The sequence below is a fragment of the Chelon labrosus genome (assembly GCF_963514085.1).
Source record: "Chelon labrosus genome assembly, chromosome: 19".
Taxonomy (NCBI): domain Eukaryota; kingdom Metazoa; phylum Chordata; class Actinopteri; order Mugiliformes; family Mugilidae; genus Chelon; species Chelon labrosus.
In genome coordinates, this window is record NC_140352.1 from 17,673,346 (window position 1) to 17,701,015 (window position 27,670).

General features: G+C 42.7%; 3 protein-coding genes across 6 annotated transcripts; 2 read left to right on the plus strand and 1 right to left on the minus strand.

The window, feature by feature from the left end:
* Positions 1–995: 995 nt before the first annotated feature.
* Positions 996–14,312, minus strand: zc3h7bb (zinc finger CCCH-type containing 7Bb). 4 transcript variants are annotated; one of them, XM_084567819.1, is made up of 22 exons: positions 14,139–14,312; positions 13,855–13,926; positions 13,312–13,373; positions 13,167–13,203; positions 12,742–12,939; positions 12,396–12,554; positions 12,019–12,159; positions 11,905–11,932; positions 11,569–11,807; positions 11,130–11,418; positions 10,605–10,663; positions 10,289–10,388; positions 9,939–10,100; positions 9,630–9,835; positions 9,400–9,500; positions 9,034–9,215; positions 8,674–8,753; positions 8,122–8,366; positions 7,924–8,029; positions 7,013–7,121; positions 6,568–6,701; positions 996–6,300 (listed from the first exon to the last, which is right to left on the minus strand). In XM_084567819.1, exons 3-22 carry the CDS (start codon positions 13,368–13,370, stop codon positions 6,265–6,267), a joined length of 2,670 nt encoding a protein of 889 aa, XP_084423945.1. In that variant the 5' UTR covers positions 13,371–13,373; positions 13,855–13,926; positions 14,139–14,312; the 3' UTR covers positions 996–6,264. The 4 variants fall into 4 exon arrangements, with proteins under 4 accessions (XP_084423945.1, XP_084423944.1, XP_084423943.1 ...); XM_084567818.1 differs by lacking the exon at positions 13,855–13,926; XM_084567817.1 differs by lacking the exons at positions 13,855–13,926; positions 14,139–14,312 and having other exon boundaries at positions 11,578–11,807; positions 13,312–13,528.
* Positions 14,313–15,804: 1,492 nt separating this feature from the next.
* rangap1b (Ran GTPase activating protein 1b) lies at positions 15,805–22,437 on the plus strand. The gene is made up of 16 exons (XM_084568054.1): positions 15,805–16,061; positions 16,393–16,509; positions 16,615–16,742; positions 16,910–16,969; positions 17,091–17,270; positions 17,383–17,517; positions 17,742–17,900; positions 17,991–18,104; positions 18,204–18,303; positions 18,430–18,514; positions 18,603–18,780; positions 18,881–18,964; positions 19,098–19,200; positions 19,356–19,444; positions 20,465–20,586; positions 20,773–22,437. The coding sequence occupies exons 2-16, from the start codon at positions 16,398–16,400 to the stop codon at positions 20,855–20,857; spliced, it is 1,734 nt and encodes a 577-aa protein (XP_084424180.1). The 5' UTR covers positions 15,805–16,061; positions 16,393–16,397; the 3' UTR covers positions 20,858–22,437.
* Positions 22,438–24,183: 1,746 nt separating this feature from the next.
* chadlb (chondroadherin-like b) lies at positions 24,184–27,656 on the plus strand (the record flags this gene model as incomplete). Its single annotated transcript, XM_084568142.1, has 10 exons — positions 24,184–24,348; positions 24,440–24,634; positions 24,734–24,889; positions 24,963–25,108; positions 25,235–25,516; positions 25,598–25,817; positions 26,133–26,406; positions 26,519–26,931; positions 27,020–27,186; positions 27,362–27,656. 10 exons carry the CDS (start codon positions 24,184–24,186, stop codon positions 27,654–27,656), a joined length of 2,313 nt encoding a protein of 770 aa, XP_084424268.1.
* Between the last annotated feature and the right edge of the window lie 14 nt (positions 27,657–27,670).

Genomic DNA, 27,670 nt, shown 5'->3' on the forward strand with positions numbered 1-27,670 from the left:
CTTAGCCCGCCTACCATTGGCTCCTGTCAGCCAATCGGCAGCGTGCTTTCACCGGGCAATCAACAGAGAGAGCGCCGATTGGTCAATGTTCGCTTCGTCACGGCACTGACGGCCAATCGCCAGCCGCGGCTGAATTACCTAAGTTTGGGGGAAAAAAAGTGTAAACACCAAATGTCGCAGTTGCATAATTAGCCGGCTAATAATATAAGGTAAATTACACATGCTAACACGGCTGCCTTTACAAAGCGAAATATAATGACTACCTGGTGAGTTTTTATTTATTTATTTATTTTTTAAAGTAAATTTGAGTAAAATTACTGAAATACAAATATTTTTATGAAGGGGAAAAGAGAGGTGTTAATATGTAGACTACAAGATGGTAACCTTAAACTAGCTTACCTTTAAATTCCCAACTGGAGGAGTGAATAACTACTTAAAATATCAACCACTGACTCGTGACAAATGTTTATGTTAAGGACACCCTATATAATGCATGTGTACACAGACAACACACGTGTGTATCCCGCGGCAGACATGGCTTGGAACAGCTGAATCTAGTTAAACCATGAACTCGTGGCCAGAGGTGGTAAGTAAATGTACTTCAGTGTTTGTGTAGTGTATGTACTCTACTGGAATATATTATTTTCACGCCATATTCTAATTGGACTCCACTTACACTTCAGAGGTTAATGTTTAATAAATGCATTTTATTACCTGTTCTTTCTTTACAGCAGATTTGAACTTTAAACTCTGACATGGCACAATGGATGATAAAAAAAATATATAAGGAATCCTTACAAAGCCACGTGACAAATGTCATTCCCACATTAATGCATCAGAAGTACTATCTTATAATGTATAAAAAATAGACTGAGCGCCTATTTTAGTATGTATATTCATTAAGTAAATTTTTTTGACAATTCTTGCATATTGAATTAAGTAAATTTGGAATTTAGGTTTTTATTTTTAACCGAGTCTTTTTAAGTTGTGGTGTTGCTACTTTTGCATATGTAAAATTATGACCACTGGGACAACTATATCCACAAAACCCTTAGATTCACCTCTGAGGCTACACAGTTAAACTATGAAGGACTGTTGAGCAGACTCTGTGTCTCTGGAGTGTACACGTGCGAGGCTGTTTTATAAGATCAATGAAGACACGTGTGAAAAAATTCACTAACCACCCGCTGCTACAGACAGACAGGTTTGTAATAAATCCCGTCCCTTCATGTCAGTCATTCCATTACCATACCTACCATTGCAATGTGGACTGTGCACTTCGATGAATGTAAAACACAGGTTGTTCTTTTTTTTTTCTAAAACAGTTTATTAAATGCTTTCAAGAGATTTGGTCCATGTGTGATCTTGAATTTTCAACCAGGGAGGAGAAAAGAGAAAACAATGTCGAGAGGAAAGAACTCAACGTAAAACAACCAAAATGTAAAAATACAGTACAAAAAAGAGGCCTTGTTTTTTCCCCCCGCTTCTTACAACCCTGGTTTCTTCATTGAACATTATGAAAACAACTGATATATCCAATACTTTTTTAACTCACTGAAAAACCGATTCATTAAGGTCTTTTGAGGCTGTGTAGGCGTGTGCATCGGGTGCTGCGGATCAAATGACACAAACTGTATCGGGGGCAGGAAGGGAAAGAGAGAACGCAGGGCGGGTTGGGTATCACGTGAATTCTTCTCCAACCGAAACTCCTAACTTTATTAAGCTGCAGCAGAACTGATTCACAAACTCTTAGATTGAGACAAACAGAACTTTTGTCATAACAGACAATAACCTCAAAGTCAAGAGACATTTACATAAATCAGGCCAAAGCAGAAAATCTTAAATGAATGACCACTTTAATGAATAAATTAACACAAATTGTTACATTTTGCCATGGTTGATTTATCCATTGCAAATATTTGATGTCTACAGCCGAACAAAAAAAATGTATTTATAGAAATCAGCAAGGACCTTCTGCATATGAGGGGAAAAAATAGCACTGTGACGATGACCAAAAATGGCATGTATGTGTGCCAACACTTTGTTTTGTAATGAAGGCATAAAGGTTGATAGGGTGGGGGTGGGGGATGGGGGGTTGCATGTGTTGGAGGTTTCATACACTGTCGTCTGACCTTCTTGGAGCACTTTAAAGGTCACAGGTGAAGGGATACGATGTATAATGACCTCCTTTCAAGGATAACAGTTGTGTAATTCTGGCTACTCACTATCAATCGAGGTTGAACAAGATATTAAATTTAGCCGAGATGCATCCAGCGTATCAGTATCTACTTCTTTCATTGCATTGATCTTGCTCCGCAGGGCGCAGGGCATTAAGTCGAGCAAAAATGCAACTTGATGCCAAATCTCTTCCACATCTGAGGACATTTATCAATCACCACGTTCAAAGTCCTCTACCTTCAAAACTCTTCAGTCATAATGACATCAATGGCACCATGTAAAGTAGAAGTATACAATATATCATTATATCCAAGTTAGTAGATCAGGGAAAGTGTAGCAGCAACAAGCCTCCGTGACAAGTTTGTGTCATGATACATCAATAAATCTGGTCTTTCTCCTACACTGCCTCACCTCTAATGCTCTTTTTCTTGCTTTTTTTTTGCTTTAACAGTTATTTAAAGGCAGATATATGAGACTGTACAACCTTTGTCCTCACATTAATGCATCCTCCAGCCAAAAATCTTATCTTTCAAACTAAATTCCAACCTTTGATTGGTTTACCAGCTACAGCTTTTCCAGCCACGGTTCCTTTTTGCCAGCCTTTGCTTGGTGGCCCATGTCTATTTTCCAATTTTCCAGCTGCTTTGTAAATATCCTGAACATCCGAATGAGCATTAGAGTGGGCATCCTCCTCCTAACAACTTTCAACTCCCTAAAAACCAGATAGGAACACATTTCTGACCACAGCACGCTTTTGCACAGCCATACAAAAAAAAAAAAAAAGACAGCCCACCATCTCTTATCTAAATTACCTTATAAGGGTGTCTAAGTATTATAATAGGTATCAGGTATCATATACTGTATATAGTAAGCAGGATTATACAATAGGGGTATGTATCATCTTATAGGTGTAGTATATAGAATAAGGCGCTATACGGGAGTATATAGGCCTCTATGTATGCTTTTGTTTCCAGATCTGTCCTTGCCTGGTGAATCAATTCAAACATAAACTCAGAGCACAGGCAGTGAGCAGCGAGCTCCGACGCTAGGATCAAACTGAGACACTGTGAAGGAACAAGCAGTTTACAGTATATATGCTTCAATCATTAACTATCTTTTTTTCTTTTTATCCCTTACAAATGGAGCTCAGACAGCATTAATATACAGCAGTCTGGTACTACTGACAACATCAACCGACCCTGTGGGATTTTAAAAACGTACAGTAAACACGGACGTTTTCTGCTCACTGCCTCCCAGACAGAGCTGTGCACCGTCGCATACACAGACGCATATTTACGGTTAATTATTATACTCATACATGGATACATATATAAAGAGAGAGTTATACAATGCAATTAACATACATATATCAATAGCATATAGAAGAGAAATAGAAATAGTCAATAGACAGCAATCATTATAGTCATCATATTCATCATAATACTAGGAGTAATACGATCCCTCAAAAAAGCTAATACCTGGGTTGTTCCAGACAAGGGCTTATTAACAGAAATGGCCAAACTGCTGCCAAGTGCCGAGCATTATACGCTTTGGCTTGTCTAAATTCTGCTTCGGTATTCATTTTTTTTTTTTTTTCATAATTAAGACACCTTGTGTTTGACCATGGACCAAAATGGAGGGCCTGCAAAAAGACAGAGTTTCCTTTTTTTTTTTTTAAACATAAAATGTCTCTTCTATTTACCAGTGCTGTTTGAATTTTAAGCTACGAGTCAAAGCTGCTTTTATTTATTCGATTATCTAAAACATAAATTCATCATTCTGTACATCCAGTCTCGCTGCTGCCAACGTGAACAAAGAAAAGAGAAAAAAAAAAAAAACTCAAGTTGAATGATTTGCATGATTTAACCATTCAGTAATTGGATCAATTGAATCAACCTCTGCTGCAATCCCTTTCCGATGGCCCCGTCTGGAACGACCCACACAGAAGGAAACTTTTCAAAATAAAAAGAATCTTCAAAAAAAAAATAAAAAAAATAATAATAATTCACTATAGTCATCTAGTTCAGCGATACATGTCATATAGCAATACCTCAATAACAAGAAGTTCTTCTATGTAATCAATACAGGTTTTCAGGTTATATATTTATTAAGCTTAACCGCTAAGTTATCAATTATTATTAGTAGTAGTATACCATTATTTGTAAATATGTATAATATGTGTGTATCTGAATATAGACATACCTCCATCGTGTCTCCGTTACACATTAAAGGCTAGAATAGGATGGCAACAGATATCCTGCATGTGTGTGTGTGCGCATGTGTGTTCATGTTGAGCTGTTGTTTTATAGGCACAATATGCGGTGCGAAACGTTTCTCCATTCTCAAGCTACAAGGTTGATCTTTGGGGCAACTGTGAGCTAACAATAGTAAAACATAAGGGTCCATGTGAGTTTTTCATCTGAAGGCTGTGGGAGTATGACTGGGTTATTTTTACTGCAATAATGACCACGCTCCGACTGAAGACAGAGCAAACTATCCTTAAATTCAAATGATCTTAAATACTCATTAACTACAAAAATATATTCTTAATCAACTATATCCATCTTTTCTGTTTAAATTATTGTTCAGCTGGACATCTTTTTTTTCTTCTTAAATTATTTCAAAGCTCTTCTCTTGTTTTTTCTCCACAACTTAAGTATTTTTAATGCGCTTCAGTCAAAGTGAGGTCATTATTTTTCAATGCAGTCTGAACTGATTTATTGCCGAGAGCAGCTCTTGCCAGGCCTCTGTATCTGTACTAGAGCCACTTCCTTCTAGCTCCCTTACACCAACTTCACATCTTTGTCAGCTCTATTAAACCAGTACAGTTTTAAATATTCTATAGTCAATACTCCCTTGATTGCTTTGGCAACAATTGCTCCAAGCCTTGTGTAATTTAGCCACAGGTATGTGATCTTTTTATTTTTTTTTTTTTACCAAAGCAATCATATTTTCCCCCTCCTCTGCTAACCTGAGTGGAGCTTAAGTTCAAGCATGTGTTGATTCACCGTGGGAAGCAACAGTGTGTGCATGTCCGTGCACATCTCACGCAGGAGCGGTTGGTCTGATTACTTAACAGTTATCAAGCGGCCTTTTTGTTTTTCCATCAATGGGGGGGGGGGGTTGTAATGTTACACAGTTTTTTTGGGGCATGTAAGTATACTTACAAACATTCCACCAGAGCAACGTTTTAAATGACTAATTTTCTCATTTTGAAGGCCCGTGCAGGCGTTACATTCATAGCGTTCTACCAATATGGCAGACAATATAATAAGGAAGTATAAACTCCCCTTAGGAAAAAAAAAAAAAAAAAAACATGCTCAAAATCAATGTCCACAAAGTTATTTTGACCCTCTCACTATGTTCCCATAAAGGAAGGAGAGTAAGATTTGGTTGTCAAGGACCGTAGCGAGGTGTGTCCACCAAGACCCTCTTTTTCCAATGCCTCCATTTCATCATCTATGACTGCCATAAACAGCACTGCACTGAGAGGTTGGCATATTTGGCACTCCAAAGTTACAATTTAAACTTTTAGTGTAAGAGTGCAGAGCTTTAATTGGGACTCGAACTATTGCCAAGCAAATATTAAGAGCTGCGACCAGCGCGCTCACCCAAGAATTGTTTCAGTGCTACAAGGCAGTGAAAGGGAGAAAAAAAAAAAAGGTTGGTGGACACAAATGCTCAGTCAAAACACAAGTAGATTATTTTAGTCAAAGCAAAACTAGTTGTCTGTGGAATTTTTGTGGTATAATCTGCCGAAGGGGAACCTTAAGGTGTCTTTTGTGACCGCAGCATGATCTACAACAAACTTCTACAGCCGAAGTCCTGTACTTTACCGACGACTTTTTCTCTCTCTGTTTATTGGTGCCTGTGATTTGCGTGTAAATGTTTGTGTTTATATTTATATATGGGTGTGGGGGCCAACCATTTTTGTGTCAGTCTGCTTTCTCACTGCACTCACTCCAGATGCTAGAGGAAGTCAGACCGTCAAGATGACAGCCTGCTCAGTTGTAGCTGGTGTGACAGGCCTGTCTCGCTGTCTGCAGATCTGCAGCGATCAGCTGCCTCTAGTCAACACACCAACACTCAGAGATCTTCTCCATCTGACAACCGCCGGCCTCCCTGAAGTAATACACATCAGTCAGGTACTACATATCAACTTCACATTTCTTTTTACTTCTTCTGACTACTGTAAATAACCTGTACTGCCATCTTCTGATGACACTAAGCAGTCTAATTAAGTCACTCCAAGCCAGTTGATAGCAACTGCACCCAATTCACATTTTCTTATTTGCCACATTTCAAATTAGCTTGAGATTCATCTGTAAACACAGCTGTAGACTTTAAGGCCACAGAAAGAACCTCTGATGTTTGTTATTAACCACTTACCATGGCGTCTGTGTAATCTGCTGTTATGGTGACCTGCTTGTCCTCTGGGGGTGGAGTCACTGCAGAGTTATCTGTGCGTCTGCTCTGATTGGTGAGCTGCAGCCACAGTTCGTACATCTGTTGCATGTCTCTCACTAAGGAACAGTGACGTAAGAAAGAAGACAGAAAACAGAGACAACCTCAGTGACCTTACAGACGGTTAATGCAGAACAATCAGTGCAAGTGGAGTAAAATCAATGTAATTATGGGTCGCTCTCTCGTCATTGCAGTGATGGGAAATGAGAGAGAATGGACCAGAGGACCCGATTAAAAACTGATATAGAGATATTTATATACAGAGAAACAAATGGTTGTCAATCCATGGGATGACACATGAAAAAAATAAATAAAAATAAAATTATACACCACTGTTGTGTAACACTCAACCACAGAACCAGGAGCTTACAGCTGTTGTTCTTCATGTATGTCCAGACATCCCTCTCCTCAAGACTGTGGGCGAAGGAGCAGTTCCCAATATAGTGGCACTTCTTCTGCTTCATCACATGCACACACATCTAGGTGAGACACAGGGGACAGGATTACAGCGTGATCCCCACTACTTTACTAAAGACTTTGCAGCTGAAAGACAAGCTGACACCTCTGTATTATGATCAAGTAACTTGATTCTGTTGTGTTACACCCATAATTACCATCCTGGGGGCTCCACTATTGGGGTCAAACCACAGACAGTTTGCGAAAATTAGATAAGCACATAAAATCATAACGACAATCAAACTTGTATAATATCGTTTTGGTTTTCACTAAAAACTAGTCCACACCTATGTGACCCAGCTCTGAGTGAGTTTTGTCAGGTCAGCTAGCAACTAGCTTACAAGCTCATGCTGGCTCTTCATTGATGTGTCTCTAGTATCATTATTTTATGAATTAAATAAGTTGAAAAAAATTGTGTAGTGCAGAAAACTAATCATTATCAAAAATAAGTAAGGCTTATTCGCAATCTCAACTTTGGTTTATTCAAGGACAGGACTAGACTTGGCCCTAATGTCATTTGTGGCGAGAAGATAGTTTGTGACAGTGTTGGATCAAAACAATGAATCACATATTGTGCAGCACATAGACCTATTGATGCTTTTGTGGCCAATGTGTGAGCTGAGGCAGCTCAGCTTTTCTTAAAAACAACTGAGGAAAAAAAGGTTGTTTAACTGCGGGACTTCACAAATTAAGGACTAGTGTAGCTGCCAGTGAGAAAACTCTTTCTTATCATTAGAATTTAGTAATCCGACAATAAAACAATAAAATCTGTGCTTGAGAGAGAGGTTAAAGGATCGGAGAAGAAAAATAAATGCAGGAACTCACATCATATTGCTGTGGATAGGTGCGTGAGAAGGGAAGAGGACGAACAACAACCCACTTCTTCTTCTCAAATGATTTCACCAGCAAGACTCGGCGCTCCTTTGTCCAGCTGAAGAGACGGAGAACAAATATGAATTCAAACAAACATATACAAAAAAAAAATAGATTTGTGAAGTCATGTCATTTCAACTCGGTCCTCACCTGTGTCGAGCCTTGGCAGTGCAGTACTTGAGGTTCTTGTCAGGCTCATTGACTTGACCTTCTCTCCAGCACTGACCACACACAAACTTCATTTTCAGGTTGAGGGGGCGGCCTCTACATGCCCCTGCTCCTAACCCTCCCACTGGACTCACACCACCCCCTCCTAAGCCATCTCCACCTACACCCCCAATTCCCCCCAGCCCTCCAGCAGGTACGCTGCTGCTTGGATGGGGTATATGGAGAGGCTGTAAGAGAGAGAAACAAAGAAATTTCTATTATTTAATTAACTGATGCATCATTACCCATTTGGGCCAAAATGCTGTTAAACAAATTGACATAGCAACGTTAACAATCTTCATTATGGACTGGGGCAATAGTCTTGTTAGCCTATGTCAATAATTAGCGCAAGAAACGCCAAGTCCCGTTTCTAAGTGGGAGGTTGTGTCTTCATGACTGCACTATCACGCCTTCTTTGAGCAAATAGTGTGAACCTTTAACGAAGAAGAAGCTCCCTGACACCAGGTCAAAGATCGACTGTACCAGTGTCCTCACCTTCTGCTGCTTCTGTGCATTCTGCTCTAGCCTTTGCCAGTGTCTCTTGGACTCCTGCACCATCTCTTCATGCGTAATACCTGAAGGAAATGTCACACACAGCTCAGCAAATAGCTTTTGATTTACCTTAATACTTTAAAAAGCAGGTTGTGTTCATTTGAATTTTTTTTTTTATGACCTATTCCAAAACATACAAATAACTCATACATTTGACAAGACTTTAATATGTTTAATCTCTGTTATTAACCACTGCAAGCAAGTAAATCTGTAAAATAAAGCCGATTACTGGATTATATTTTACTACAGTACAGCGAAATATTTGAATCCAGGTTGAACAATGTATTATTTTTTTTAACCCACCAGTGTCCTGCTGCAGAACCCAGCATTTGAGTTCTATGACAGAGTGAGCAAAGGAGCAGCTGTCCTCACGCTGGCAGCCATAGCGGACCTCATGGCGACACACATCAAACTGGCAGAGTGGGTGCAGGGGACGCACTTTACTGTAGCGCACATTGGCTGACCTCACCACGTGCACCAGGCACCTGCAGGTTAGAGTGAGGGTTAAGTTATGCATTAGCACAATTTTCTGGTTTCTGTACAGATGTATCGGTATGTAAACGATACATCTTGATTAGCCAAACATCACTTTAATCATGTAATTCAAAAACGGAATCAAACAGATTTTCAAGCCTTCACATTTCAGCAACATGAAGACACAAGGCTCACTTGTTATCGTCGAACGGGTGACGAGCTGTGAGGTTTGAGCAGACTGCCAAGTTTTCTTTGCTGCGTTTGCTAATGATGCGTGGCTTACTGTCAAAACATTCCTATTGAAAAAGAAAGAAAGAAAAATGCAAATTAGTAAAGGTTTTCCACCAACTTCAAAGAGCAAAGGTCTAAAGAGAACATGATAAGAGAGGTAGAGAGAGGAATATGTGGCAGACTATGGCCCTTACCTCACAGAGGAACATGAACATGCCCATGTGGAGTTGCAGCAGTCTGGTAACGCTGAGCGCTCGTCGCTCTGTGCTGCCCAGAGGATCAAACAGCAGTTCTCGGCTCAGCGCACCCTTCCTCTCCTGCGTCCAAACATCTATCTCCTCCTGGCAGTAAGCAAACGTACAGTTCTCCCCGTACTGGCACTCCTGGCGTTCCTGCACCTCTGCAGCACACAATATTTGTCAATTTGTGAATCCATCAGGCAATCCATCAATTTGAGTTTCCACCTGAAAATTCTCCAATTTCACCTTTAATTCAAAGCATACCTTTACAGAGAACAAATGCCCCCAGGAAGTTGTTTCGTGCAGGCCGTGGCCGAATCCTCTTCCAGGTGGGATCATCTGTGTTTTTGAGGCGACACAGCAGCACATCTCTCTTGCAGCGATGTGCTGCCTCTGGCTGATACTTGTAGTCCATCACTCGTGGACCTGTGAGCAAGAGGAGGTAAGAGACAATTACGTTAATTATAAAAAAAAAAAAAATGATGCACACAACTGGTAAACTGAATGAGACATCAATTCTGCAAAATTCTACTGCAAACATTTTGAAAAAGTAAGAGGGAGTAGATTGCCAAAGGTAAGTATGACAGAGTGACTCAGACGTTATTTTATCCCACCTATTCGGCTGTAACAGGCATGACAGGCCTGCCGAAACTCATGTGTGGCTGCCAGAGGATTCCTGGAGAGCAGAGAGAGGTTGGTTCCTGCTGGACCATTCTGAAGAAGAAAGGAATAAAGACATATGATATAAGAAATAAATTCTACCTTAGATGTACAGCACAGTCAGCAATGTCTCTAAATGAATAAGACAATACAGTGAAAAAAAGAAAAAAATGGATGACAGCAAAGACAGCAGCACATAAAATATCCTCTGTGTGTGTGTGTGTGTGTGTGTGTGTGTGTGTGTGTGTGTGTGTGTGTGTGTTTACTCACTGCATGTGCAGCACTGTGGTTACGCATTCCAGGGATGAAGCTGTGACACACTCGTCCCCCTGAAGACCACAGACGCAAGGACATCGATGTCAGACATCTTATTGCAATAGTGCCGACTCATACTGTCTGCTGCTGACGCACATCTCAGGTTAAAGCCAGCTGCCCCACTCTGTCGAAATTACTTCGGCTGGTAACTGGGGATAATCCTGTCTATACTATACCCATGATTCCATTACACGTATGTTCCAAGGTGGAATAAAACACTTAAATTCCTATACCAAACTTTCACAGTATATAAGGTCTGCAATTAATAACCTCAGCACACACTGTACATAGAAAATGTGAGTTAAAGGTGCCCCGAGTTATTTGAAAATTCATCAGTCTCCTGCATTACAAGTAGCTCCAACAATGAAGAGAATTCGCCATGTGCAATTTACAAATGTCACTTCGCAAGATTTCTGGTGACTAAAGTTTAAAATACCCTACTTGAATCAGCCAGTGTGAAAAGTGTACTGCTGTGCTCACCAGGGAGAGTGTATTCTGACAATGAGTCAAGCCCGCCAGCGGCGACTCCTGCCTTGCCATCTCCATCTGTGGCTCCTGTGGGAAAGCCTCCCAGTGCGTCCTGCGCCTGGGTGGAGCCCTGGTCCCGCAGAGGACTGTAAGGCTCCAGGGGGGGTATGTCACTGACGGAGGAGCTGAAGAAGGCTGGAGGAAGCTGGGGTGACGGGGCTGGAAGGCTGGGTGAGTAAGGAGGCCGGAGACCAACGGCCGTGTTGGGAAGGTTGGTGGGGATAGCACCCTGAACTGGACTCTGGAGGAGGAAAAAGACATTTATTTAAGTTAAAATAATAAAGTCATAAAGACTGCAGATGGGGATCCAAGACAAATTACAAAGAAATGTACACTAGTTATATGCTGTGGCAGACAGACTTCTTTTTCAAAGTGTGTGTCCTTCACGCACTTCACTAACTTTCTTGGGCATGCATTCCAGCAGACTGTCCAGCTCTTCCTTCATGACACTGCTGCTGCATTCATCCATGTGCTCTGACACCGGGACAGAGTACGGCATAGGAGGCAGGGCCTGGCTGGGGCTCTCCGACAGGTCCGTGCACGAGGTTGCCACAGTGGTCGCTGGGTCATCACTGACAGGGATGGGCGTGGCCAGAGGAGCAGGGATGCACTGTGCATTGGAAAGGTCAGCTGAGGAAGAGGAATAAAGAAATAATTGGAAGAACAAGGAAACAAATGGGAGCCTGAGCGAAAGCAGACAAGTTCAATAATTGCCAGTCTGACATACCTGGAGATTCCAGCCCATTGGAGGACATCTAAATAAAAATAAATAAAGAAGCAATATTAGCCTGCCATTCAGCCACATTAAATTACAAGTGCCTAACGCGACTGCAGCACCTACCTCTCCAGTGGGTTGAGAACTCTCTCCATGACTCTCCCCGTCTGTGGCCGTGGACTCTGTCTGTGGGCTGACATAGGCTTTACGACCCTTCAGACCGAGTTTATTTGCTAAATCCTGGGCCAGGTCATTCACCTGCCTGTCCTGGAAGATGAATTATAAAGAAACAACAGCAGCCACTCAGGAGAAGTTTGATTTATTTTCAAGTAAATGATAATGAGAAACACACTGCAGTTCATGATGTCATCAAATAAATTATATCAATAATGCAATAAAATCACTGACACTTCACTGTGCTATTCTAGTTTATGCACTTACTATATCCACGTATTTTATACTAGATCATGAAAATTAATTTGCATTAACTGCTGATTACATACGTGTGGTGCAGTGAGGAGACATTTAGTTCCACACTCGTAAGCCTCTCTGAATCGTCCCATATCCCTCAGACAGAGCGCTTTGCGGTACAGTGCCCTGCGACTGCCCTCTGACACACACAGTGCACTGTCACAGTCCTGAACACCACGCTCATACTCCCTCTGAAAAAAAACATAGCAACATATGAGACAGGCAGAAATGTCAAGACAGAGAAATTTGTTATCCTTTAACACTGAATAAAGAAAGACTAGCACAAGAGTTGAACCATCCAAACTACTGAGCTAGCTCATTTATTCATTTTAAACATCTGCACATAACAGATCCACTTTCCCCCCACTTGTCTCGCACCATGTGGTAGTTTGCAGCAGCTCTGTTGACATAGAGGCTCTCCAGCAGCTCGTGGGGGATGACGAGGGCTTCGGCCTGGGCGTAGCGGGCGACGCTGATCCCCTCTCCATACTGCTGGCTTGCCTGGCGCCAATCTCCATCTCGGAAACAAGAATTTCCCTCGTCCAGCAAGTTGCACACCAACTGGGTCAGAAATGCCTGAAAAGGAACGTGAAGTGGAAGCCAAAACGAGATGGTCAGCACAGGACAAGGACAGCAAGTGAAAAAGGTTGAGGACAAGATAAAATAATATCCAAGTTCGTTTTAACATCTAGGCAAAATGTAGTTATGGACGTGATGGAATCTGTATGTAAACAGTGTAGGAGGACAAAGTTAATAAAAAGTAGTGGACAAAACAATGGAATATAAAAAAGATCAATGCAAACCTCATAACTCTCTGGCTCAGGGAAAGGCAAAGATGACCTGTGGACAGAAACAGTTCTCCAGTTACAAGTGGTGTGTACTTTGGCTATGGTATTGCTTTTTAGTTCTAAAAGAGGCTTTAAATGTCGATAATATTTCTTCTCTTACTGGATAAAGCTCATTGCCTTCTGAATCTCCTCTCTTCGCTTCTGTCGTTCAGAATCCATAGCCTGAGGATGACAACAAGTTTGACTTGAACGGTTAGAGTAGCTCAGATAACCCCAGTTAGCATTAGCATCCAGGAACATTAACGTTATGTTCTTCATATATCAACACGTTTGGCGACTATTACATCCGAGATAAACTAAGGCCTGCAACTAAAGCTAGGCTATGAAATCATCGGACTCGCGTGAATAAGCAGCGGGGACAAGCGATGATGCACCTGGGGACGCTGGCCAGGTTAACATTTTTAGCTAACCTGGGGACAGAAATAGCGTTTTATGGCGAACAAATAGCGGGACTATTTTTAAAAGGGGAATTTAAATGTCCCGTGCAAAATTTAAACGAAAACCAAAAGCAACATTTGCACATGTTATCAACTCATATTGCACGTTATAGTAGCAGAGACGACAAAAAAAAAAAACATACAACTTGCATTGTGTCAGTTGCTAATGGTGTGTAGTGAAGGGAGCGCTACCTGAGTTTACCTACCAGTGGTTGAGATTAGCCGGCTAACGCTCCTTGCTAATTCTGGCTAAATGCTAATCATCGTAACTTGCTTTACTAAAGAGAGAAAGAAAACCAGATATAGATTTCGGAGAATGATTTAATATATTTCAAATGCATTCTCGCAGCACTGTCACCTTTAGCTTATTTGGTTGACATATATAAATACTCTACCCAGATTTAAATAGCAACCATGGGGAGTTAGCTGTCTTAATTTACCAGTGGGAACCTAGCTAGTAGCCAAACCCTGACTTAGCACGGCAACTCACCGAGACTGAAGTTACAGCGCTTTTTAGATCAGAGATAGCTTCACAGAGCGTCGGCGACAACGACAGGAACAACCAGGCAGCCAAATATCAGTCAGTATCCTGGCGCATATTTGTAAGTTTGGCGTTCCTGTCATTTGTGAGTGGACGGAGCGCGAGTTTCTTTGCTACTGCTACGACTGCTGATGGATACTATTGACTGGCTAACTTAGCTACCTGCTAGCTGTTTTGGCTAGTGCAATATCGCAACAAGTTTACAGGACCAGGTGCGGCCACAAGATGGCGGCAAAACGACCACTGAAACACTTCACTGGAATGTGTTGAATGGGTTTCCACAGTTTTCAAGTACCTCCTTCATTCAGTCTTTGTTTTTTTGCACCGACTGTTACAGTTTATCAACAATTTAATTCATTTTTCACTGTGTAAAAATGTCCTACACGTACTGATCTAATAAAAACACCACAGTGGGGGCAGCCGTGGCCTACTGGTTAGCGCTTTGGGCTTGTGACCGGAGGGTTGCCGGTTCGAACCCCCGACCGGTAGAAAGCGGCTGAAGTGCCCTTGAGCAAGGCACCTAACCCCTCACTGCTCCCCGAGCGCCGCTGTAGCATGGCAGCTCACTGCTCCGGGTTAGTGTGTGCTTCACCTCACTGTGTGCTTTGTGTTCACTAATTCACGGATGGGATAAATGCAGAGACCAAATTCCTTGTATACACAAGTATACTTGGCCGATAGACACTTAATTTTAATTTAAACATTCATTGCTTCTCTCATTGACAGACTTTTGAATTTGCTAATAAGCTCAACCTTAAATGTTGTTATTCAAGATTTGCCTCCAAGTAATTATTCTCTGATAAGATAAGAAACTAATTTATTTAACGCACTCTTAGAAAATGTATCTGCAACCTAATTTTCCGGGATCCGGCATATGACATTATACAACAGAAATAAACATCTATTCCTAGTTGCTGTAGATGTAGTAATATCATATAAACCACAAATTCTCCTGATTTTATAGTTTGTGTACTGAAGCAGCAGAACATGAACATGTGACACTGATTGGTTGACTGTCAGTTCTGCTGTGTATTGACAACAGCAAACAATTCCTTTATCCAGTCAAGATAAAATAACATAATGCTTATCCCACAATGGGAATAAATAAATATAATTCCTCCTGTACACTCTGTCCTCTCTGCTAAATCCATTTCCTATGGGGGAATTTACTTTAGAGTGAAATAACTGGTGGACTGTATGTTTACATGGTATCTAATTTATACTGTTTCATTTTCCTGTTAATATCTCATCCAAAACCTTTACCAAATTTTCATCAGAAATTTAAGATTGGGGGAAAAAATAAATAAATATGCTGCTTCCCCACTGATGCTTCAGTATTTATGGAACCAGTACAGAAATACTACCATCACTTTAGTTGGACTTCATGCAGGATTTCTCACTTTATAACCTCCCCTTCTCAGTAATTTTGCCCCGACTGTAGTGAAAATAAAGTTTCATGTTCAAGTCACCGAAATTATAATTTCGGTGACTTGAACATAAAAAAATAAAAATAAAACTTGTATACAAGTTTTATTTCTAAAGAGGTGTTTTCAAAACTTATTTTTAAGTAGCCTTTCAACTATTATAAAGTAAAAAAGTGGTGTGATTTAAATGTTCAAATATATAATTTATTGTTATTTAATTAAATATTAATGATATTATTACGGGAATAAAAAAAATCATGACATTTTTATTTCAGGTTATAACAGCAGAGGGCGCTGGTACACAAATTGTTTTTGTAACGGGCGTGAATAGAATCCACGAAGAAGACCGCGGCCGCATGACGTCACGTGGTGTAGCAACCGGCGCGCTGCGCGGAAGGAAGAAGCGGCGTATATTCACTATCGTTTTCCAGGAAAAGTGCTATTTGTGGTGAGGTCTAATAGTGTTACAAGTTGTCTGTCTTTAAATGAGAGCCGTTTTACTGATACAATGACAGAGAGACGCGAGAAGTCATCTCATAAAGTCGGACTAACAGTCAGTTTCATCTAGTGATGTCAGCGTTTCTAATGTTGCGCACTACTATTAGTTAGCACCTGTAAAGCTAAATGGCTAACCTGATAGTTGTTGATAGTTCTTGCTCTTTTCTGATGTTTTCCGTTATCGGATATACTATTCACTTGCTATCTTATTAAAGGACTATCCAATTAATAAAATGTGATCGCCCTTGTCTGTGATCTGACTTTTGGATGCGTCCCCACAGTCGACATGGCCTCAGATGACATTGCTCAGCTGGCTGATGCTCTCGCCAAGACACATGTCGGGGATGGAGAGCTGAGCTACAAAGGACTGGGACTGAAGCTTGACAATGCAGACTCAGGTCAGGGGAGATTTAGCTTTCTCTTCTCCTTCCACACTCTACTGTGTACTGTCGACATGAGAGTACCGTGGATTGTTATCCCCTAACACCTTTCTGTGCTTCCAGTGGAGGAGCTGGTCCGTGAGATTGAGCAGTACCAGGGTCTGAGAGCTCTGCGCCTCGAAGGAAACACTGTGGGAGTGGAGGCAGCCCAAGCTATCGCCAAAGCTCTGGAGAACAAAGACCTGCTGCAGGTACTCCTCATTTCATGATTTAATTCTCAATACATCAGTCGTACATCAGTCATGAGCCACACCAAACATGTAGACTTCGTATCATTAAAAACAGCTCAAATAAAACCTTTTTCTTAGACAACATTAATTTGCTTTACAAACCTTTGTGTCTTTTTTTTTCCCCCCAGAGATGCTATTGGAGTGACATGTTCACCGGGAGGCTGCGCTCTGAAATCCCAACTGCCCTGGTGAGAATATCAGTCACTGTCCTTTGTGATTGTGTGCTAATACAAAATTTGATATTCATTAAATTGCCTTGTATTCAGGATCATATTTTTGATGTACATTCTCTCTCTTTGCATCTGCCAGTGTTGCCTTGGCAGTGCATTGATGAGCGCTGGGGCCAGGCTGACTGAGCTGGACCTGAGTGATAACGCTTTCGGGCCAGACGGCGTCAAGGGAATCGAGCAGCTGCTGAAGAGCCCTTCCTGCCACACATTGACGGAGCTAAGGCTCAACAACTGTGGCATGGGGATCGGTGGAGGAAAGGTGTGCTCACAAATAGCTCCTTCAAAAAGTCAACCAAACCATAATTAAAAATGTTTTAATAGGTATTTGCTTTTTAGTGCAAACAGTGACAGTGCTTGTTTGATTCATATAGATCCTGGCTGAAGCTCTGATTGAGTGCCACAAACGGTCATCAGCCCTCGGTACACCACTCAGACTGAAAGTGTTCATCGCAGGGAGGAACCGCCTGGAAAATGAAGGAGCTAGCGCCCTGGCTAAGGCCTTTCAGGTAGAAAAAAGTGAAATCTCAGTTTCCAGCCAGTTTAAGAGAGTCTGGGACTGACTACTCAGTCAGGAAATATAGTTTGTGTATATTTGCTGAGTCATACAGTGTACAGTCATTCTCTTGTTTTGTATCACTTCAAATTTTAAATTTTTTCTAAATGTATTAACATTTGATTGTTCTGAAAATACACAATATTTGAAGATGCAACTCTGATTTTCCATGTTAAGCTGATGGGCAGCCTGGAGGAAATCCACATGCCCCAGAATGGAATAAACTACACAGGTGTGATGGCGTTGGCTTCAGCCATGCGACAAAACCCAGAGCTTCGAGTCCTCAACTTCAACGACAACACCTTCACCAAGAGGGGGACACTCGCCATGGCACAGGTGACGTCTAAATATTTGCAGAATTGTCCTGTGAGCAGGGACGTTCTGTATCGAGTGTTTTTTTAAGCCATACTTCTGTTGGTCGTTCAGGCTCTGAGGCATCTCAGGAACGTCCAGGTAATCAACTTCGGCGACTGTCTGGTCCGCTCTGAGGGAGCCATCGCTCTCGCTGCAGTCCTGAGAGAAGGACTGCCTGTCCTCAAGGTCAGTGTACCACCAGGCCTTTGTGTCTCTTTGTGTCTCTTTGTGTCTGCCTCACCAGCAGCCGCTCAGTCCTCTCTCATTTTGTGTCCGTGTTCACAGGAGCTGAATCTGTCGTTTGGTGAGATCACTGAGGCGGCAGCACTGGTGGTGGCTCAGGCTGTGATGGACAAATCCCACATGGAGAAAGTGGACCTGAATGGTATGCTGCACAGAATGTTGGAAAGTTCAGTTACAATCAGTCTAAATGTTAAAACCTCAAAATAAAAATTCAAGATTTTCACATCGTAACACTCAATATGTTATTACTCTTGTGTGACTGTTATAGGGAACTGTCTAGGAGAGGAGGGGTGTGATGCTTTGAAAGAGGCTATGGAGAGCATGGACAAAGGAGACATGCTGGCATCGCTCAGGTAGTTAATTTGTTTAAGTGTCTTTCATGGTGTTTAACTGCTCGAAAATGTGAATAGCAGATTAAAAATGTTGTTCATTGAACTCCAGTGATGATGAGGGAGAGCCTGAGGACGATGACGAGGAAGACGACGACGACGACGAAATTGAAAACGAAGACGATGGTGACGATGCCAGTGACGGCTGCAATGACGAGAACGAAGAGTACTGTGAAACTGTGAAGGAAAACGGAATAAAAGAGGACAGTCCCAACAAACCTCAGAGTCCGGTAAGATAACACAAACTCATGTCTCCTCGTTCATCGCCGACTAAATTATTTTTCACAAAATCTCATGGGTTCTACTTGTGTGTTTTTCGTCCTCCCTCAGGCAGAGGTCGTGTCTTTCCTCAGCTGTCCCTCAGCAGAGAAGCTTCTTCAGCTGGGAGAGATGAGGACAAACCTGCAGCAACAGGTGAGGACTTTAAAATAACGTGTCCTTTGAATGTTTGCGATAGAAAATTTGAAAGCAACAAATATACTGGGTGTAGATTATTCGCAGAAAATCAGTGTAACCTGTCACTGAGACACTTCTTTCTTCTGTCCAGGTCAATGCATCTGAGCCACACAAGGCTGCTGAGGTCCTTTTGAAAATCGCCTCCTTGTACAGCGAGGATCAAGAGGTCCAGACAGCCGTCCTAGAAACTATTGGTGAATAAACAGTTTAATAATATTGTAACTGATAACCCCCAAATCCTTCGTAACTGTGAAACAAACATGTATCATCTTCGTTTCAGCCTTGAAACTGCTGTTAAAAGATTTCACTCTTCTTGTACAGATAGATGTCATTGCTTTGTGTCCCACAGATGCAGTGTTGAAGAAGCTCATCTCTGGTTCTGCCCTCCAGTCATACTGCTTCCTCTCCACTTTGCTGGTCATGATGGGACTCCTTAAGGTACAGAACTGCTGGAAAGACCGTACTCTGTCTAAGCACACGGCACATAACTGACTGGCTGAGGTTACACGTGGGCCCTGTTCATACTTGGTATTTACATACGTTCTGAGTGATCTGATCACAAGCTGGCAGCTCCAAGTGCATGTGTTCATATCTTTTGAGCAGAGGTTGCGCTAGACTTTTTCGTTGTCTGTCATTTTGACTGACAGGGTCATAAAAATCACGCCTTAATCTAGTTTTACCCGTCACTTTAATTTTTTAAATGATAATAATGCAATTCAATAGCATTTAATTTTCATTAAAATTTCATTAACTTTAAGTACTTTTTCAGTATTGACAGTATTGACTTTAAATGGTAGGAAAAAAAACATGGCTGCTGACACGTCTTGTCCGTACTCGGACCGGGACTGCTAGCGCTAACAGCTCTTAGACGGTACCGTAGGGTTGAAGTGCTTCGGTGGTATGCAAACTCTTACATTTTGCACAGTTTGTACAAAAACTCATCAGTCCCAGCAACGTGCTTTCATCCGATTCCTCCATTTTGGTAGCCGTTAGCCACATAGACATATATACATATATACATATATATTGTATATATGTCTATTGTTAGACAAGCTCTGACGTGTGCATCAGTGTAATCGGCGTACCAGGAAATCGTGCACTGATAAAAGTTCCGCGATTTTTGGAACGCAAACTGCGATTAGAGACAAGAGCCAATTAATATGTCACTCGCCACCAAGTGGTCAGGGGTGTGAATTGCAATCTGTCAAAATGACGGATGGCCTTCAGATTTTTCCGTCACAGTTTAAAAAAAAAAAAACGGTCAATGACGGAAAATATTCGGTTAACGCGACCCCTGCTTTTGAGTGACCTTGAGATCCAATAACATCCGAAATATGTAATGTCTGAATGGCCCAGTAGCAAATGTTTTGTGTCCCATGGCCTGGTGTAATTGATTTGATCTGTATTTGATTCTCAGTTTAAGTTTACTTTTTTTTCTTCTTCTTTTCTGGTTTTCAGGGAGAGGGGAAAGTGAAAAAGGTGGCGCTGGTCCCGGGTCAGTTGTTGTGTTTGGAACATGCAGTCCAGCAGGAATATTTCCCCCAGCACCACGCCTCGCTGCTTCATATCTTCCTGTCCAAGTAAGACAACCTCTTATCCAAAGAGCTTTCTGCTTTAAATTACCAATTACCAAAATGGAAAAAGTGTGTGCATCCTCGGATTTTTAATTGAGATCTGACCCGTGATGGCCCGTAACTTTAAACTTGAACTTTTAATCAGTATAAACAAGGGGATTAACTCATGTGCATTTCTGTGTGAATCTTCAGGAACGGTGAAGCTCTGAAGTCCTGCAGCGGCGCCAGAGACAGGCTGAGCTCTGCTCTGGAGAAGAGATGCAACGACCAGCACTGATCTAATCCACTCCACCAATGCCAGTATAAACACAGGGATACAGACACACACACACAGACACACACACACACACACACACTGTACTGATATTCAGTTCATTCTTTCTGACTCGAGACCAACAGGGATGCTTTACACTTGAACAAAGGACAAGTACAACCACTGATGTCCACTCTTGATTTGTATATTTTATGAAGGCATGACTAAGATTGTCCAGAATGTCTTCATTTTTATTTTTCTACTGCTGTTTTGTGACTTATATTTTTGTAGAAAATAGGTATAAATAATAAAAAAAATATATAGATCTTAACATAGTTTAGGGTTTAATGTGTAAAAACAATGAAACTGATTGTAGCCTAAAGTGGAGCTAACTGTTGGCAATGTCAATCTGGCACCATTTGTAACATGTGAATTAACTCCTATATCGTTTTAAAACTCTCTGTCAAACAATTCTTACATATCTGTGGACATATCTGGATTAACAGGCATTTCTAGGTCCTAGTTTTAGACCAAAGTCTTACATGTTGTGATATTTGTTGCTGTAATCGTTTGATGAAGAGCTCTGAGAGAAAAAGGTCGACGGAGATTGTAACAATCTGTAAATCAACGTAGGTTGGTTAAAAACAAAGAGGGAACTTTACTGATGAGGGGAGAAACGAACTGACCGGCCAGTAACGATCCTCACAATGTCGCGCATAATCTTAAATCATCACAGAGCGCTCTGTGCATCAATCTGTGATCATGCAGGAGCGCACGCACTCGCCCTCGCCCATAAATCTGAATACACGTCATGCGTGTGCATCAGCCTGCACTGAACACAGCCGTAACACTGCAGCGCTCAGGGGACCACAATCACTTTTATCCCATGTCTCTTTATTTGTGCTGTTGTATGACTTTTTTTTTGTTGTTGCACATATTCATTTATTGTGTATTACCTCATAGCTCTTAATGTGTGTTAGTAATGTGATGGGGGATTCAAGGGAAATGGGATGAGAATGGAATCTATGTCAGTGGCATTTAGATGATCTTAGTAACTTTGTACTGAACGCTGTCTTAAATATAACTAACAACCCTGAATCTGTCTGGAAGTGTACATCTGAAGTCAGAAGATTACATGCACTTGGGCTAAAATGATTAAAACTCTTTTTGGCACGTTGGTTAGGACATCTACTTTATGCATGACGCACTTCATTTTTCCAACAATTGTCCGAACATAATATACACAGATCAGGCATAACATTATGACAATGAGAAGTAAATAACATTGACCATCTTGTGACAATTCAGTGTTCTGCTGGGAAACTTTTGGACCTGGCATTCATGTGGATGTTACTTAGACATGTAGCACCCACCTAGACCAGACCAGGCACCCCCACCCCATAGAAATGACATTCCTTGATGGCAGCAGCTCTATCAGGAGGAATGGGCTTAAATTTCTGCAACTTGTTAGAAGCTTGTGGAAGGCTACCTGAAAGGTTTGAAGTTAAACAATTTAAGGACATGGCTATCAAATACTAACCACCTGTATGTTAACTTTTGACACACTGGGGGTGTGATGAAAGAAATAAAAACCTGAAAGAAATCGTTGTCTCTACTATTATTCTGACATTTGACATTGTTAAAATAAAGTTGTGATCCTAACTGAACTGAGACAAGGAGTGTTTATGCCAGGAGTTGTGGAAAACGGTATTTAAAATGTATTTGTCTCAGGTGTAGTAAGACCAGTGTTATAGCAGTGAGGTGAAAATAAGTTTTCATTTTGGCGTGAACTTCTCCTTTAACGGGCTCAGAGGAGCAGTGTGCAGACTCGAGAGGTGGGAGGTGGAGGTGTGTCAGGAGGGAGCAGTAGTGGATCATGGGGATAAACGGAGTTTGTTTTGGATCGGGGGGGGGGGGGGGGGATAACGGGGGTAAGAGCGGCACAGACCGTGAGAGTCAGCGGCCAGTAACGACCTTCAGCTGGACGGAATCACAACGAAAGCACGGTGAGTCTGCGCGTCAAATTCAAGATTTCACGTTCCTATATTTCTTTAACTGTCTCTAATGGTAACTTATGAACACTTTAACACAGAGAAAACATAAATTGAAAGTTTAGTGCCCAGGTTGAGTAACTATTTAAATACACACTTTGTTTTGTGGCATATCATTTTCTGTTCTAAAAACGAAATCAACTGACGCACGGGTCAAGACAGATCTGACACTTGTTTAAAATCGTTTTTACTATTTTTCTGGTCATTTCTGGCGAAAGTATTGAGAGGGGTTTGAAAACACCCTTCTCATCCTCCCTGGCTAGAAGACGCACATCTTTTTTTTTTTCCCCCAGAGGAAACGCATTTTGGCACAACACCGGCAGAGAAAGACACTGCGCGTCTTTGTGCGCGGCCGGCGCGGCTGCTCCTCTGCGGTCTGGACCGTTGATCCCCAGGGGGACGCGGACAAACAGTCCGGACGGAGGAAATTCCTCCGTCTCTAGTTTCTTGGCCCCTTTCTATAACAAAAAAGTGGCATACTACTATATATCGGTGCTTTTCATACAGTAGTCTGCTTCGTTTCTCCTGCTGCTTTGAAAGGTTCTCACTCGTTCAAACTAAGCCTGTGTTTCTCATCTATTCTCAGACATCTTTGCGAAGTGCGCGCAGTGTATGGGTTAAATACACATTTTCATGTTATGTAGTTATTAAGATGCAGCAGCATCAACACAAATGTGTGGGCATGGCACCACTATACGTTGCGCACATACACAACATCGAGAGTGTGGAGCCGCGAAGCTTTTCATGTCCATTCCTATGGATCAAGACTGCTGATCCGACATGGGAATGTGGTTTTAAGGCATTCCAGCGAAGACTAAGGCAGACCAATCTGACCAAATGGAACTAATCCCCAAATTTACAGAGTCATGGAGGCCTTTTCTTGTCAGATTGTGCTACCTTTCTCTCACAGAATAATTTAACCAACAAATATGCTGATATAATATAATATCCGAATATTTCTAACGGAGGATTTGGATTCCTGTACACTGACATTTTCCACACTCTATTTGCAACATGGAAGAAGCATGATTACTATTATTATATTATTATACATGCCACTATTAGATTGTTAATAGTGTCGCATCAGTGTGTAAGCAGTGTCTGATTGTTGTATTTGGAGTCCTCCATAAGGTGGAGTAGAAGTACAAAGCAGAATGAAATGGAAATGCTTTGAGCGAGAAGGTCTTATTCGTGCATACAATAGGAAATGGAGTGTTGTTGGTGCTTGTCCAATGACCAAGAATACAAACCCTCGTGTAGAAGCGTGAATCAAGCAAATGCTATCATGTTTTCTCCCAGATGTCCTCCCACCTCCTTCCTCACACCCTCTGGGTCCTGCTGCTCCTCGGCATCCCTGCGGTGCACACGGCAAAATGTCCACAGCAGTGTGTGTGTGACCAGATCCAGCTCACTGTGGCCTGCGTCAACAAGAACCTGACCCAAGTTCCACCCACGGTTGACGAGGTTTCTCACTCACGCCAACAATTCCGCAGTATCATGAAGTACAGTATATATTTTGCCTTTCTCTTGTTCATCAAATCTTATTTCTTTATAGATTACAGTGAAATTGGATCTTCGAGGTAATGACATCCAGGAACTTCCCACCGGGGCTTTCAAACACACTCCCTACCTGACTCACCTGTCTCTGCAGCGCTGTAACATCCGCAGGGTGAAGGAGGGGGCTTTCCGCGGCCTTGGTCGCTTGGTCTTCCTCAACCTGGCTAACAACAACATTGATATCCTCTACCAGGTGATCACAAACTGACATTCATATGTTCCATCGCTTTTAGTTTTAGTCAGTGCAGATGACTAAATCGGTTTGCCTTCCTTCGTTTTTTTGTGAGTCCAGGAGTCATTCGATGGTCTGTCCTCGCTGAAGCAGCTCATGATTGACCGGAACCGCGTGGAAGAGATCCAGCCTGGGGCTTTCTCTCAGCTGGGCTTCCTCAACCTGCTCTCCATCACGCACAACCAGCTCGTCTACATCCCCAACATGGCCTTCCAGGTACCCAAACACAATACCACGGCAGCCTCCTGCCATTGGAACATCAACTAAAGCCAACTTCTACTCCTTCCAGGGTTTGCAGAACATCAAATGGCTTCGTCTTAGTCACAACTCCCTCAATTACCTGGACACGGAGGCCTTCGCTGGTCTGTTCACGCTCACGCGGCTCAGTCTGGACCACAACGAGTTGCAGTTCTTCCCCACTGAGACCATGACTAGGTAAGGCCAGTGACACCTGTGCTTAGCCATGGTGCTTCAAAGAACCCCTGTGTTGTCTAAAAACCCACGCCTGAACTAAAACTAATGAGAAAATAATATCTCTATATTCCCTCTTTAAAATTCCAGACTGCCAGAGGTGACTCGTCTCGATCTGAGCTACAACCCCATGACGTACCTGGGAGAGGACGTGGTGTCCATGGCCAAGCTGACCCATCTCTTCCTGGACCACATGTCCCTACAGGACATGGCCAACACAGCTGTATCAAAATCCCCCATTCTCGTCCACCTGGACATCAGCCATAACCAGCTGCGCGTCATCCAACCGTTCTCTGAAGGCACACCCAACCTTGCACGCCTCAACTTGGCCGGGAACCCCATCTACTGCAACTGCTACCTGCGTCCTCTCAGGTGCAGCAGACCTCTGTAGATTATGAACTGAATTCTGCCCTTTATCTTCCCATTTTTTTTTTCCTTTTTACTACGCTACAGAGAGTGGGCGATCCGCGGCAAGGTGAAGCTCATTGGGACATGTGGAGGACCGGCCCATCTCTCAGGAGAAAACCTGGAGGCGGTTTATCCTGCAGAGATGCGCTGCCAGAGCCAGGAGGCCATGCTGAAGGCAGAGTTCGAGGAGGCAACCAGGTTCAGGCCACTGCCTACGGAAGAGCCGGAGAATAAGGTCAAATGTCCCACAAACTGTGTCTGTGAGGTGAGTGTCTCACATGAGGAGGGCTGAATAGATATTTGATAGATTTCTTGTATTTAGTGGTTTTCACGTTTCCAAGACTTGTAAACTACTAAGTTAATGGAAAAACCTCAACAGTTACAGTTACTCTTTATAGTTTAACATCTTGAGTTACAGGATTTGCAAATACAAATAACTATTAAACTGGCATCCCTTTAAACATTTCACAGTGACAGGATGGGAAGGGATGGGTGTGCATTTACAAGAGGCTGGAAATGTTAATTGTGCGTATCTTGGTCTTCTTTGTCCACTGCATTTCCATCACCTCCTTGTCTACAGGCAGTGGAACGCCACTCTTCATGTGAGAACCGCGGCCACACCAAAGTGCCCCGAGGTTTCTCCCCCGACACACGTCTCCTGGATCTTCGTGGCAACCACTTTCACTACATCCCCAGCAACAGCTTCCCTGGCGTCGCCCAGGTCGTGTCCCTGCACCTGCAGCGCTGCAAGATCGTGGAGGTGGAAGGAGGGGCTTTCAGTGGCATGAAGGGACTCATCTACCTGTACCTGTCTGAGAATGACCTCACTTCCCTCAGCCCTGATGCCTTTAAAGGTCGTTGACATGCAAAATTAAATTAGTAGAAAAGGCGCTTTTGACAAACCTCTTTCTCAGGGTGGTGCTAAAACGAGATCTGACCTTCAGTTTCTGCTCCCTGAACCCACAGGTCTGCCTCAGCTGACTTACCTCCACCTGGAGAAGAACCGCTTCACCAGCTTCCCCAAAGCGGCCTTCAACCTGGTGCCCAGTCTGCTGGCACTTCACTTGGAGAACAACACCATCACCAAGCTGGAGCCTGGGATATTGACAGGAGCTGGAGGTCTCAGAGCCCTCTATCTCACTGGGAACGCCATCGACAATGTGTCACCCAGGGCTCTGGACCACGCCAAAGACCTCGATACGCTCCACCTCAGTGGTAACAAGCTGAAGGAGGTGCCCACTGAAGCGCTGAGCAAGGCAGCCAACCTCAGAGACCTGAGGCTGTCTGGAAATTCAATACGCTGGGTGGGGCCAAATGCGTTTCAACCCCTGCACAGGTCACTGAACGAGTTGTACCTGGATAACATGGGGCTGGAGAAAGTGAGTGGGATATGTCAACTCCTAACATTTTATTAATTACCTAAATCTTCCACTTTCAACATCTTCTATGTTCTATGTCACACTCCAGATGTCACAGAAGTCGCTGGCAGGTCTCGGTCCAGGGTTGAGGAGTCTGTTCTTGGAGGGCAACCAGCTGGAGGAGCTGCCTGACTTCCACCCACTTACCTCTCTGGAGGTCATCAACCTGTCTGACAACCCTCTGATGTGTGACTGCCCTCTACTGCCACTACGCATGTAAGGCAATTACAGCACAATGAGTGTAGTCAGACTTAAAGAGTTAAAATGTGAACATATTACCCCCGCTGAGGTGTGAAATTTGAAAGACAGTGTACATGTAGTTACTACTTTGAACCTTTCACTCGTGTCTGGGCATATTGATAAAATAATCAGACCTTTCCTCTACATCTAGGTGGATTGAGAAAGTTAACCTCAAGGTACGAGCCACCTGTGCCAATCCCCCTGAACTGAGGGGTCGAAGAGTTAAGGATGTCCACGTGTTCAGGGCCTGCCCTGGGGGAGAGAGTCTGCCGGCAGCCCCTACCGTCACCCCGAAGCCGGCCAAGGCACCCAAGGCAACCAAACCCAAACCGATGCACCTCAACGGTTTTCGGCAGGTCAAAATGCCCAAACCCAAACCCCGGAAGGGTCCAAACACAAAACAAGGAGCAGCAAAGAAAACCACAAAGAGACGCAGCATGGCTTGAAATCTGCTGCCTTT